Consider the following 14,927-nt stretch of genomic DNA (forward strand, 5'->3'; position numbering starts at 1 on the left):
TCAGAAATAGCTGAAATCCATATGTGGACCTGTGAGTTAGTAAATGTCCTCATCTTTTATATTCTATGGGACATCTGTATTAGATTTGTAGGTACATTCTGACACAACAGACAGGAACATAAAAATAGAAGAAGAAACTGAATGCTCAAGCACAATAAGATGTGTCAAGATGAAGTTAATTACGAAGAAAAAAGAAGATAAAGATAGATGAGAAACGTGTTAATATTGGTGAAGACCCAATTTTTAAGAATTCACTTTCAAATGCTACTCAATTATGTTTTCCTATTCCAGAGTTACAACTCTGTTTAAGTCAAAGAAAGGAAGATATTTCCTGTTTATAACACGTGTTATTTGGTTCCACTTTGATTGTTATGTTCTTGAAATTATTCTTTTTGTTTTGAAAAGGAGTCTCACTCTGTCGCCAGGCTGGAGTGCAGTGGCTCGATCTCAGCTTGCTAGAACCTCTAACCTCCTGGATTCAAATGATTCTCCTGCATCAGCCTCCCAAGTAGCTGGGACTACAGGCATGTGCCACCATGCCCAGCTACTTTTTGTATTTTTAGTAGAGATGATTTTTCACCATGTTGGATAGGATGGTCTCGATTTCTTGACCTCATGATCCGCTCACCTTGGCCTCCCAAAGTGCTGGGATTACAGGTGTGAGCCACCATGCCCAGCCTGAAATTATTCTTAATATGCACGCTATTACTGTCTTACAACACTGCCTTTCATTGAGTAGACACTCAAATGTTAAATTTCATTCCTGTCCTATATTATGTGCCCTTACCATTTTATCACTTACAGGGACTTTAATCAGTGTCACTAGCCAGATTGGCTCCCCCTATCATTCTGTATTTCTCTACAGGTTGTCTCCATCAAAATGGGAATTAGGTAGGTAGCTTGTACTTGATGAACCTGTTTTAGTTTCTCATTCTTCCTGAAAAGGTTTATCCCAGGCTGTGCAGTGGACCTCACATCTATGTTGGTTATGTAGGTGGATGGATGAAACTAGATGGGCCTATGTTCCATCTTCTCTCTCCCTTTTAGGTAAATCACAGATTTCCCAAGAAAGTGAGGGTCTACATGGCAGCACCATTCTATATGCGCTGTGAGATCAGCTCTTGGCCAAAGTAGGCTCAAATCTACATAGAGTGGCCTTGGACCTACTTTCTATTATTACCATCTCAAGAATGGGTGTTGTCATACAGGTTGGTAGTTTTTCCCTGCTTTCTCTAGGTGAGCTAGGTCAAAGAAAAAGGAGAACATAAAATCATCACTTCTTTTTCTCTCTGGAATGCCCAAGTGACAGAATTTCTCTATCCATAAGATAAAGAATCAGGTTTCTAAACAGTTGAAGAGAATTAAAAATGAAAAAAGAAACTGTGTTTTTAAACAATTATCAGCTCTTTGCTTACACTAAATCCTTTAAAACAAGGATTATTTTCTTTCTGGGGTGTCACATACATAGGCATATTTCTTTCCCTGTTCCCCAAAGTAGAATATCTGCTACATTCTACGTGAAAGCATCTGACAAGAATCTCCATAGTGTGAAGGTAAAGTGTCATAAGTAGTGTACTTTCATCAGAGAATTCTCCTGTGCACAAGGCTTGTCAACAGGCTTATAATATTTAAAAAATATGAATAGAAAGTAAGCATATTTGTATTACAATGTATACTAACTGGATGGGTTTCTACCATTTGATGGAAAAATCTCAACTTCCTGGAGAGAAGTTTTCAAAAACTCAATATGTTAAAAGCTATCTTAGTTGCAAGTAATAATTATGGTCATAATTGCATTTTTGGCTTTAGGTAGACACCAAGAAAAATACTTATAGTAAAGATACTCTATTTCCAAACAACTGATGAAAGATTCACTCATAATAAGAAAGATCACGTTCAGAGGTTTTGTTGTTAAGTTATGCCTTCGTATTTCTGTGCTGCCTAAGAGCAACTCTATGTTTCATGTGGTTAAGTGTTTGACTTTCGAGAAACATTTACATTTTGTGAATTACCATAGTTGCAAATATATTTAAGAATAATCTCCAACCATCCTTTATTTTAAAAAATAACAAAAACTATAAAACTAGGTTCATAATCAGTAGTTATATGTGCCAAAAAAAATTGCCCTAATTTATCCTGAAAGACATACCTAACATTTGACAATAGATATGCTAGGTGTGTAAATCCTGAATACAAAGGTCTTCATCATTCATACAAAGAAATGAATGGCTAGATTTGTTGGACCCTTCCCAATTTGGTTTGACAACATTTTCCAGGCAAATTCAGAACTACTCCCTTTTAATCGTTCTCGGTTCTTCTCAAGAAAATAAGTTATATTTCCCTTCGTACCCCATGCTTCCCACCTCTGCGGTTTTGGTCATGCTGTTTCTTCTCCCTGCAATATCTTTTTCATCTCTGCATGTCCAAACCCTCCTCCTTCCAGAGAGCCTTTTACCATTTTCCAGGTAAAAGCAATCTTTCATTCCTTAGAACTGAGAGAGTCCTTTACTGTACCTCTGTTTTGTGGTTCATCACATTCTACCACATATAATTACTTACGCAGTTATCTACCTTCCCTACTAGAATTTATGCTCCCTAGAAAAGATATAGTTTTCACACTAGCTTCTTTATAGGCAGTACTGAAGTTTGTTTTGTCTTATCTTTTCTAGTGACTATCATGGTCTCTTGACTCAAGGTAAATAGTGAAGTAAATAATTGCTGAATGAATGAAAACAGGAAGTGCAAAAAGAAGCCATATAGATATTATCACCTGAATCATATGGTATAGATATGATTACTGGTTTAACTGCTTAGGTAGGTAGGTAGGATGGTTTTGAGATACTGGATATATGGGCTACTTTGCAAGATAAATATATGAGTAAATTAATTTTCTTTTCTCCAAGCAAAAATGCAAAAAAATAAAATTGAAAATTGATAAAGAAACTGTAAAATGAGATGTGGTTAAAACATTAAAAAAAAAAACGTGTTTTGTCTAAGACAAAATCCAATATCTTTTTTTTTTTTAAATAAAGAGAAGCTGTGGAAAAAGGAATCAGTAGTCATAAAAATAATTTTATACTGCTAAAGTTAATCCATATACATTTAATCCATAAAATACATACTGAAAATTAGGAGATTAAAAATCTCTTGCATCCAAGAATACTGTTTTTTAAGTGAATGTACTCTCCTAAAGTACAATAAATATTCATGTTGAAAGCAGTTATCAGCTATGACATACCTATAACCCTAAGTGATAAATTTACTGATACCTAAAATAACCAGGAATGATTAAATTCTTTGTACTATGAGAAATCCTTTTATAACTAAGTGTATTAAATGAAAAGAAATAGCAAACCTTTTTGGAGCCTTTAGGACAATAAAGAGGAAAGAAAATGACCTAATAGTTTTCTTCTTTCTCTAAAAGATTCAAAGGTTCCTTCCTTGTAGAAGTATACAAGAATATACTTTAGCACATTAAGTGGCTATTCAATTTTCGTTTCAGGACCACTACCATTTAAGGTTAGAAAATATGGGATGAAAATACGCATAAAATAGCCTGTAATGGAAACACTGAAGCTGATCTCATAGAAGAAGTAATCCAATTTTTTAATGAGCAGAAGAACTCTAAGTAGATCATTTTTATAGTATTCTGAATGCTATTCCTGACATATACCATACCGAGGGCATTATCTTTATTCTGCATTACATTTTCCGGAAAAAGAAGTTGTGGGAGATTAAAGAACGATTCTTGAAGTCTGAAATCTGTGAAAAAAAAACACAAGATGCTGTAAAGGGTTGGTTGATGATTAAAAATGGCCTTCAATGATGTAGTGGCCAAAAGTTAGAACAACACTCCCAAATAAGCTGACTAAACCTAGCATACATGAAGTAGTACATACCTTAATTTTTGTAAGGAGCTCTTTCATGGAAAATGTAAGCATAACTAACTTGAAATATAATTTCATAATCTGTTAACACCTAGATATCCCGCAAATTCATAGCTAATTCAGTTCCTAACTTAGATGCAAAACAATGCTAAAAGAAACAGATCCTTTCATTATATGTTAGAAAAGAAGTCTAGACTTTTCAAAAGAAATGAAGAATAGTTATATAAGATGCTTCAGCTGGATGAAAATAAGAGAGGTTTCAATTGAAAACACTCATACTTCACACAAAGAAACTGACAGATCATGAATTCTAAGCCTGTGTGCCATTTTAGCCTCAAATAGCAAGAGAATCAAAGTCCGTAGCTTCAGAATAAAGGTTATCCAGAAGAACTGACACAATTAATGTAAGTAGAAGGAAGAAAGGAGGGAAGCCAGAATGACCTAATCACAATGACCAAATTTCAGAAAGAAGATTTAATGAAGAAAAGTTTTATGATTTGCACGATATAACCAAGAGAGCACTAACGACGAGAAATTACAACAATTACACAGATTACATTATTGAAGCAAGTCAAATAATTAGTAAAGCAAATCTTGGGGATAGGATTTAAAAGACGGAATCTTAGTATAGTTAATAGTCAAATTTTAATAGTTATCTCTATATCTAGAGGTGAATATGTGTAATATGTGAATATGTGTAAGACTCATGATTACGTCATATTGAGTCTTGTTGACAAGAAGTTTACCATTTGGACCATCAGAGAATTTATATGCAAGAATGACATAGTATGTTTTTGTCAAGTTCTCGAAATAAAAAGATGCAATACAGTTATGCACATCTACTAACTGCTGTTCTGGAAGAAAAACTGAGGGTTTCTCTATTATTTTGAAATTACTATGTTAAACAGAAAAAAACTTTAAAAGTTTTATTCCCTCAGCTCCTATGGATTCTATACATATGTGTTCATTACCCTTTTTCCTAGGGGTTTAAACCCTACCCTGCTCTTCTTGTTCCCACACTCATTCTAATGTTTACTAGCACTACTCTTGTGCATTAATGACATTACAGAGAATCATGGCTTTTTACCTGCTACCTCACAAAATTCTTTGAAACTAATTTTCCTTGGAAGTTAGAGGTTTCTGCATGCCACAACAGAATTTTATATTTTCACAATTATATTTTTAATATTAAGTAGAAAAGGAAACAAGTTAGAAAGAGTGTGAGAACTCTTATAGGAAAACTAAAATATATTTAATGCAAATATCAAAGTCCCAAACTGAATTTCTTAGACTTGAAATTATAAAATTTTCAGTGCCCAGCGTCTAGCACAGATAGAATTAAATGAAAAATGCTGTTGGCCCAAATAGGAATGTTCAACTCTATTAATAATTCAACCTGGAGTGGAGTTGACTGTGGAAGCATTATTCAGCCTCTAGGAGTGTCACACCTGAACTTCCTTTTTAAGGATGGATGGCAATGAATGCCATCGCGTTACAATTTAGAGTAGCAGACACAGTAAGAACACAACACTGTAAGTAACTGAAATAAAATCTGTTAAAAAATTTTTAGAGAAAAGTTTTCTTCCTGCTATAGTTATAGAAAAGGAATAACTAGTTTCAGAATCTGTATTTCTTTATAGGTGTCGATAAAAAAATGAAACTTGATGTTTTAGTTTTATTTTACTGGACACCTAAAAATAATGGTCAAGTTCAGACTCTTGAAAGTAAATATGTACAAATATATACTAAGTGTATTAGTGTTTCACTTTAATAAAGATCCATTATAATGCTAAGTCCAACATAAGTATCCATTTATTTACTGGTTTTTTGAATATCTACTTTACATTAGGTAGCTGGGATAGAAGTGGAAGCCATTCAGCAGATCCAATAAAATTCCCAAGTTTTGAAGGTCTTATAATTAGGTTGGATGAAGGCAACAGGGGGATTAGAAGCAGGATGACTTTGGTATAGCAGTTTTTAAAAGTCTCAAGACCAGATACAGCATAGATCTGAAGCAATAATTACATGATTTTTGAGACTGAGAAGACCATATCTAAAAAATTCAGGAGGAACTCACCCTAAAGAGATTTGTTTTATGCTTGATGTTTAAGACCCCTGTGCCACAAGGCCTTAATTATTAATGTTCTGTTAATTCACCAATGTAGAAAGTAAAACTGTATTTTCCTGGAAATTAGTCTTAAAAATATAAACAGAAGGAAAGCATTTTTTTACTTCAAAGTTAAGGCACAGTTTAGATCTTAGAGTTGACTAGTTAGTATTAGTATCTTAGATCTCCCTGCCCTCCCCAAGTTTTAAAAAGATACAGTGTAAACTTAAGGAAATAACGTAGGAACTAACATGCAGTATCAAGGAAGCCGGAACTGCTATGTGGAAGGGCCTGTGTTGCCATGGTGGTAGCAGGAGGTGAGGCAACTGGCTTCTTCTCATCTTCCACTGAGTCTTTTGATGTTTCAGATGACTGTGTTGCAGATGAGCGTCCAAATCTTGAGAACAACATTCCTCCAAGTCCCTTTCCAATGCTAGCAGCCCCTGTATTTCACAAAACCGGGTAGTCATTCCGTTGAATTACACCACACGCTAGGCTAAAGAGCATCACCCATAATTATAGCCAATTGGCAGAGGGATCAAACCCTAGTCATGTTTTTCCAGGGTGGAAACATAACAAAATTATAATGTAGATTGTAGGTTTCTAAATAAAAATGATGAAGAGAATGAGAGTCATATAAGTTCTAGGAATATAACATAGGAACATATAAACAAAGGAATAAAGATTCTATTTTATTCAAGTGATCATGGTTCATTAAAATATTTGGCAAGATTAAAATCTTTAATAAAAGAACTATGCTATCGACATGAGTATAGACTTGCTATTGATATACTTAACTAGTGAATATAAATGGGTATTTAAGAAAAAGCCATCAATAAACAATGTATTAATATGACAAAGGGAAACTGCAAAGGAGTCCTGCAGATAAAGCCTATTTATAGTGCCACCTTGTGGTATTTTATATTAAGGTGACTTGTAAAGCAATGGACAGATTCAAATAGCACACAATAGAGTTTCAGTGACACAGCAAACATTAAGCTAGTACTGGGGATCGTTCAAAGAAAAATTAAACATCTTTGTTGTCCTCAGAAATTACATACTTTGAGAGACTTTTAGAACAGATCAGAGAACTGGTTGGTAGGAAGCACCCTCTAACACAAATACTTTCTCATTTCACAGATGAGCAAGTAGAGCATTAAAAACTGTATTATTTGCTCAAGATCTTGTAAGCAAGTGGTAGGACCAAGATTAAAATGAGGGACTTGACTCTCATAACAGCTTTTTCTGGTCCATCCAGCTAGCTCATATTCTAAAACTACAAGATCTGATCTAATCAGAGAACTTAAGAGCTTTTTGGGCCTCAAATATGAACACTGGGAGGACACTTAATTCTAGACATGGGGATTAACTATTGAGTGCTTCCTAATACACAGACTATTTCTAGTCCCCCAAACTCAATGCCTATAAATGTGCTTATATTATAGACAAGGAATATTTAAAAGAAATTACCTAATATGCTTGCTTTGCCTATATTTGTTATAGATTCCCCATAGTGTCGGCGGGACAAGACTGGTGAGGTCACGGGGCTTGGTATGGTTGAAATGCCTTCATTCTCTGAAATTGAGGTAGGTTCTTTAGCTGGGTTGAGAAAGCTTGGCTTCATATGTTCATAAGGTAGAGGATTTGAAGTATTATACCAATGGATCTGGACAGGTGAAATGTTGCTGTAGTGTTTCAGTATTAATGGTTCTAATCTATAAGCCTTGTTTAAAAAAAAAAATTCAAAGAAACACAACGTTAAGACACAACACTTGGATTTTAGTAAACTGTTCTTACTCTATTGCGTGTTAAGTAAACCTTAGAGAAGGAATTTAATTAAAACACAATAACTATTTCAAACATGTATTTCTATTTGTTCACTGTTAATATGTAGTTGGTCTAATGAAATTATGAAAAACAGTCTAGGCTAATAGTGTCTATCAATTAGTTTTTCAGAGAAATATATTTTTATTATGTTCTGATATCATATAACAATTACATTTATTTTAGTCTCATGAACAAAGCTGAAGTAGTAGTTGGTAATCCTGGGAAACAGCAAATAAAGCCAATTTTTAGTGTTTCAGGAACTCTTTTTAAGCTCTATTTTAAAATAGATTAATATGGTAACAGTATAAATCATATGCCAGCGTAAGAGCATCTGTCTGATGTGAAGTAGTGATGAGACAGCAGAAGGGCAATGTATATACCGTCAGAATCCCACAAATTTATATTCTGGTTTCTATCCCTTATTAATTTTTTAATTTGTATTTTTAGAAAATTTTATTTCATTTTTAAAGATGGAGATGGGGTCTCACTATGGTTCCCAGGTGGGTCTCGAATTTCTGGGCTCAGGTGATCCTCCCTCCTCAGTCTCCCAAAGTGTTGGGGTAACAGGCATGAGCCACTGTGGCTGGCCTCTGTCACTTATTAACCACATGATGCTTGTCAAGTCACTGGGTCTCAGAGTCCTCAGTTTCCTGAGCTGTAGAAAGGAGTAACACCTCCTCTCTTACAGAGATGTGAGAAAGAACAGGTAACATTTATAAAAACTGCCTTGCACAATTCTGACATTAACTATTTTAAAAAGTATTAATTTAAAAAAAAAAATCACAGAAAAACTTTAAAATGAATAATAAAAATTTATGAGTCTGGAACCCTCCTTTAAAATTACAACCACGTTTAAGATACACAAAGGACAGGGCTCAGAGCACACCTATGAAATTCACTTTCAAGTTATGAGACAATGAATAAAATGAGTGTATGTTAATGAAATGTTTATTGTCTAGCTGGCTGTATACATTTTACTTAATCCTAACAATCCTAGAAGGCAAAATATTATTATCTACATCATACAGATAAGATACAGTCTCAGAAATAACTTGGCCAGGATTGCACAGTTTGTATTTGAATATTAAACTTCCAGTTTGGTGAAGTTAATATAGCAGTTTTAAGTCTTTAACATATGGGAGATTTTCTAAAATTCGAATGGTTAGTCAATGTTATCTTTATTTGGTACTAGCTAAAAGGATTCTTTAAAAGACTTTCCACAATTATATAAAGCTATTTTTTTCCCAGAGAATAAATGCCATTTAAAATAATTTAATACTTAGTTAAACCTAGCCTTTTCCCCAAGAAGTTTTAAGGAGGCATTTTTCTTGCCTAAAAATCTTACTTGGCATTACACTGTTTACCTGGATGCAAGGTTCTTGGAGTGCTTTCATGAAAAACAAATATTTACAACATAAACATAATAGAGAATAAAAAAATCCAACATTTTGCAATTCTACTAGGCTAAAATATTTATTTTGATGTTTAACATATATTTGCATATTTTCATTTTCACAGTCTACAAAACACATTCCAATATTGTAGCATACTTTAGATAAAAAAGTATTTAGAGCAGGATTTTTAAGATTTATGGTTTCTAGGTTACTGGTATTACAATTGGTTAAGGTTTGAAAGTCCAGTAGACTCCTGTCTCTGGTATGTAGTCTGGGAATAATATTTTTACATTACGTTCTTGTATTACAAGTGCAACATAACCAGACCATCTCTAAGGTGTTTTATCTCATGAACCCCAAATTAACCAAAACACACATTTAATAATCAGATGAAGAATTTTTCATTAATTCAATGGCATCTTGTAAGATTTCTTAGATTTTTTTTTTTTTTTTTGAGATGGAGTCTCACTCTGTCGCCCAGACTGGAGTGCAGTAGGGTGATCTTGGCTCATTCCAACCTCTACCTCCCAGGTTCAAGTGATTCTCCTGCCTCAGCCTCCTGAGTAGCTGGGATTACAGGCACACACTACCACGCCTGGCTAATTTTTGTTTTTTCAGCAAAGACAGGGTTTCGCCTTATTGGTCAGGCTGGTCTCGAACTCCTGACCTCAGGTGATCCTCCTGCCTCGGCCTCCCAAAGTGCTGGGATTACAGGTATGAGCCACCACGCCCAGCCAATAGATTCTTTTTACAAACAATTTGATATATTGCAACTCACCACTGGGTCTGTAGGATGAAAAATATTTAGTAACCGGTTACAAATCTCTCTAGGCAAAATATGGTCTTGACTTCCAGTATTTCCTGGGCGGATGCCACGCAACGCCAAAAAAACTGCTAATGGGGATCCCATACAGAAGAAATTCTCAACCTAAAATGATAAAGTCATCTTAAAGTTTAAAAATGGTGAAGTATTATTTTTCAACAAAATCTGGGCATAACATATGACAAAATATAAATAATAAATTTATCTTTGAGTAAATTTGTGTGTTTTTTACTTCTTTTTTTTTTCCTGGCATTTGTTCCTGAAGTATATTTGTTTTTAATAAGAGTTGTCCAGATGGGTTCTGCCAACCATTAACCATTCTATAATAATCTATTTCCATATTTCATTATTTTTAAATCTAATAGAAGTTGAATAAAAGGAAGATAAGGATCATTTTCTTACATATTTGTATATACTAATCACAGATTTATTCAGCTACTACTTTGTGTGAATAAGCTAGGTGCTGTGATAGATACAAAGACCAATAAGGCACAGCTTCTGCACTCAAAATTTCCAGTTCTGTGGGGTAAAGCAGAATAAAATACATGCACAACAGAGGGAAACAATGCTATAAGAGAGTGAAAAAAATAATTCCAACTCCGAAGCCTTTACAGAGCAGGTAGCATTTGTATTGGCCAGTAAAAGATATAAAGGGTTTCTACAGTTGAGGCTGGATATTGGGGCTGGAAAGAATAATGTTCCAGACTGATAGAACCAAATGAACTTAAAGCCAAGGTGGGAAATAACCTGGTTTATTTTTGAGAATAAAAATAGTCCGATATGGCTAAAAAATTGGTGTGGGGAAAATGTAGCTTAGAATATTGACAATATTCTGAACCTTGACTGACAAAGAAAGTTGGACTTATAGATAGTGAAGGAGAACATGATTTCAGCCACATTTTAGGAGTTAAACCTGATGGTAGTGTGTGGGTAAATTAGAAAATTGAGAGTCTGGTGACTTGGAGGCAAGTTAGGAATCCACTGAAAGACTTTAGGGAAGAGGAAATCTGAAATAGGGCAGGACAAGCTGTGCCATTCAGAAATGGAAGTGTGAGAGGATATGCTGGAATTAATATGACTGAATGGGGGTGAGGATGAAGAATGGGTCAGAGACAATTCACAAGATTTGGGTCTGGCTGACTAGGAGGATAGTGGCTCCATTCATTGTAACAGAGAACTCTAGGAAAATTCTGTTTTTTGTTTATCGTTAAGTTTGAGGTATCTGTAACACGTAGCTGAGAACTTAAGAGCGCAAGGCATAGAATTGGATATGTCATCATCCAAATCTATGAGTCGCCATCATAGAAGTGACGTGTAAAACCAAGTGAATAAGCAGGCTTGCCTAGGAGCACAGAATAAGGGAGGGCTTTATATAGAATTATGATGAATGTCTACATTTAATTAGCAGGTTAAGGAGGAGGTATAGCTATAGAAGGGAGAGTAAAAAGAGAAAGAGGATAAAGTAGTATCATGGAAGTCAATGGAGGAGAGGACTTCAAGAAAAACAGGGTGGTCAACAGCACTGAATTATATACAAGACATAATACCTTTCCCGCCTAACTCCACACTACTACCTCTCATATATACCATCTTTATGAATGAGGTTCTGTATTTATCCTTCCTTCTCATCCCAACATCCAATAAGACATTAACAGAATCTAACATTTCACCTCATTACCTGTCCCCTGGACTATACTGTAACAGTGTCCTTGCCTCCAATTTTATACACAATGCCTGTAGAGTGATTTATTTCTTTCAAAATAAACAAAAATGAATGTATATTTATTTTGAAATAGAATAATTAACTTTCATTTGAATCCTAAAGGCATATTTCAAATGATGTTAAAATAAATACTGAGATAAATGTTGAAAAACACATTGCTCTTTCCTTACCTTAAATTTTAAGGCAGGTGTTTGTGTCATAGATGATGCTTTCAATCCATGCAGGCGTTCTTCTATTTCCTTCAGCCTAAGAAGGGGTATAAGATTATATACACACACGTATTTACAATTTCATAAATATTAGATGCTTGTTAGTTTACTAAAGTATAAAGATGCAGATGATGGCCCATTATCTCTCACATTAATCCTGGTTGACAGTGTTTAATAAATGTTTCTGCCACAGTACAAAAAGCATATAAATATTTATGAAACAGTAAAAGTATCTCCAGTTGTCATGATAACTGCTGTTAATAGGTTTTTTGGTAGTAAAATGTGAGGCATATACAAGCACACACACACTTTTTAAAAAATTATACCAAATGGTTAATACCATATATACTGTTCTCTCTCTCTTTTCTATACTTAATAGTTTAGAGATCTTTTCATTCCTTTCATTGCCTCCCGACCTACTTCAATATTTTTTAACAACTATGACTGTCCAAAATGCAGATGAACCATAGTTTAACCCTTCTCTGTTGATGAACATCATTTTCCATTACAATGTTTCATAGCTACTTAACTATGTAAACTATTTAGTAAACTATAGAATTAAGTTTTTTTTGTTTGTTTGTTTTTTTAAAGCTATAGTTGGCCAGGTACAGTGGCTCATGTCTGGAATCCCAGCACTTTGGGAGGCTGAGGTGGGTGGATCACTTAAGGTCAGGAGATCGAGACCAGCCTGGCCAACATGGTGAAACCCCATCTCTACCAAAAGTACAAACATTAGCCGGGTGTGGTGGCAGATGCCTGTTAGCCCAGCTACTGGGGAGGTGGGATAAAGAAAAATTACTTGAACCCAGAAGGCAGAAGTTGTAGTGCGCTGAGATTGTGCCACTGCACTCCAGCCTGGGCAATGGAGCAAGACTCAATCTCAAAAAAAAAAAAAATAATCTGTTATTTTCCATGCTATTTGCTTGTTTATTTATTTTAATTTTTTTAAGTTTTACTGGATTTATACATCTAAGACGCTGCTCTGAGGCTTGCCAAACATGATACTTTATTTCAAAACTATCAATTATTTTGACAGTATAATATTATGTATCTAGCCTATGGTACTTAATAAGATTCTAAATAAAATCCTTAGTTAACATCTATAAGACAAAAACAAAATGAATAAAAATTTTCGTCAATTAGCACATTTGTTTTAACATGCTACTAAATTATCAAAATGAGTGATTTTTCATTGTCATCTTAGAATTAACTGGATAAAAAGAACACTGACAATAAGGCATGTAACTAGAGATGAAGTTAGAAAGTAGCAAAGAATTAAAAGATAGTATCGGGAAGGCCATAAATGATTAAATAATTATAATATCTATAATTATATAACACATACAATTATGTTTATACATATAACATATGTAAAAAATGTATTTGCCAGAAAAAGCACTTAAAAATTATTTTCAGAATAATAACAAAGTTAGAAACCCACCTCGAAAGGTCAGTAAAACTACAAACATTTATAAACTGGTAAACATTTTCAGTAAGGATTCTATGCAGTGACTAAGCTTGGAATAAGTATCAAATTTCAGTCCTAACAAATTGTCAAGAAAAGATGAAAGGAATACAAGGAGAATAACAAAACAATTTATTTTATGCTGTAGGAAAATGCATGTAATTACTATGAAAATTAAGTCTCTAGTTTGATTAGGCAAGCTATGTAGTAATCTTTGTATCCTGAACCATGCATTGTTTCTTTATCATGCAATTTTTAGTTTTCTCCCAAAAGGTCCAGTAATTCCATTAAGAAATTTAAAAAATTTTTCAGAAGATTAGGATATTTTACCGTCGTTTTGTTATATAGAGTTCATCAAGAAGATGTCGTTCTTCATAGCTCATCCATCGTTCATCAGGCAACTCTTCTTCCTTTTGCAGCAACTGTTCATAGAGTCGAACTGGATTCCAGCCAGTCATTATGTCATAAGTAATTACACATCCCAAGGAATGTGACACTATTGAGACTTTACCCCCTTTTTCTTCAAAGTCTGGATTCCGAGAACAGAAAAGGGAATATAATCGATTCAGCTCTTGCTGAAGGCCTTTAACTAGCTGTTTGAAATAAGAAAACATTATCATATTAGATTGTCACTGACTTATTCTAAACTCAAATATATTAAGGTAGAAAAACATACATTACTGACTGAATATACCTAGGTTATTAAAATTAACTTAGGTCTTTCAAAATCTTGCAGGAATAAAGTAAGGTATACATAATATTATAATCCATATCATCACTAAGAATATAGGCAGATAGGCTGAGGCATGTGGATCATGAGGTCAAGAGATCAGGACCATCCTGACCAACATGGTGAAACCTCATCTCTACTAAAAATACAAAAAAATTAGCTGGGCACGGTGGCGCGTGCCTGTAATCTCAGCTACTCAGGAGGCTGAGGCAGGAGAATTGCCTGAACCCAGGAGGCGGAGGTTGTGGTGAGCCAAGATCGCACCATTGCACTCCAGCCTGGGTAACAAGAGCGAAACTCTGTCTCAAAAAAAAAAAAAATACACAAATTAGCTGGGTGTGGTGGCGTGTGCCTGTAGTCCCAACTACTTGGGAGGTTGAGGCAGAAGAATCACTTAAACTTGGGAGCTGGAGGTTGTAGTGAGCCGAGATCTCGCCACTGTACTCCATCCTGGAGACAGAGCAAGAGTCTATCTTAAAAAAAAAAAAAAAAAAAAAAGAATATAGGCAGATATTACCTACATAGATCCTTTTGTAGTCCTTAAATCAACTGTGTAAGCCAGCAGTTCCATAGATATATAAAAAAAAAAAAAACAAAAAAAAAACAAAGTTCTATGTAGATACCATTAAGATTTTCAAAGACCCCTGCAAACTTCTTCATTTTAACTTCCATGTGCAATTCTAAATTTTTGTACCTTGTAGTTTTTAGTCAGTAAATTTTAGAAATGACTATATGGGTTTATGATAACAGGTATACTAACCT

The 14,927-nt window shown here is 34.4% G+C and overlaps 1 protein-coding gene across 3 annotated transcripts in view; it reads right to left on the reverse strand.

The window, feature by feature from the left end:
• Positions 1-14,927, reverse strand: part of DDHD1 (DDHD domain containing 1) — a 104,273-nt gene that overhangs the window by 4,357 nt on the left and 84,989 nt on the right. For 2 of the 3 annotated variants that reach the window (XM_012451029.3, XM_012451030.2), the window contains 5 exons: positions 13,766-14,028; positions 11,932-12,007; positions 9,994-10,143; positions 7,465-7,717; positions 6,246-6,437 (listed from right to left, as the gene is read on the reverse strand). In XM_012451029.3, the coding sequence (XP_012306452.2) occupies positions 6,246-6,437; positions 7,465-7,717; positions 9,994-10,143; positions 11,932-12,007; positions 13,766-14,028 (934 nt within the window). Of the gene's footprint in view, positions 1-3,678; positions 3,763-6,245; positions 6,438-7,464; positions 7,718-9,993; positions 10,144-11,931; positions 12,008-13,765; positions 14,029-14,927 lie in introns of all 3 variants that reach the window. The other variant, XM_012451028.2, reaches the window with a different exon arrangement.

Source organism: Aotus nancymaae, unplaced genomic scaffold, assembly GCF_030222135.1.
Source record: "Aotus nancymaae isolate 86718 unplaced genomic scaffold, 86718_ANA_hifiasm-v0.15.2.pri h1tg000062l, whole genome shotgun sequence".
NCBI classification, from domain to species: domain Eukaryota; kingdom Metazoa; phylum Chordata; class Mammalia; order Primates; family Aotidae; genus Aotus; species Aotus nancymaae.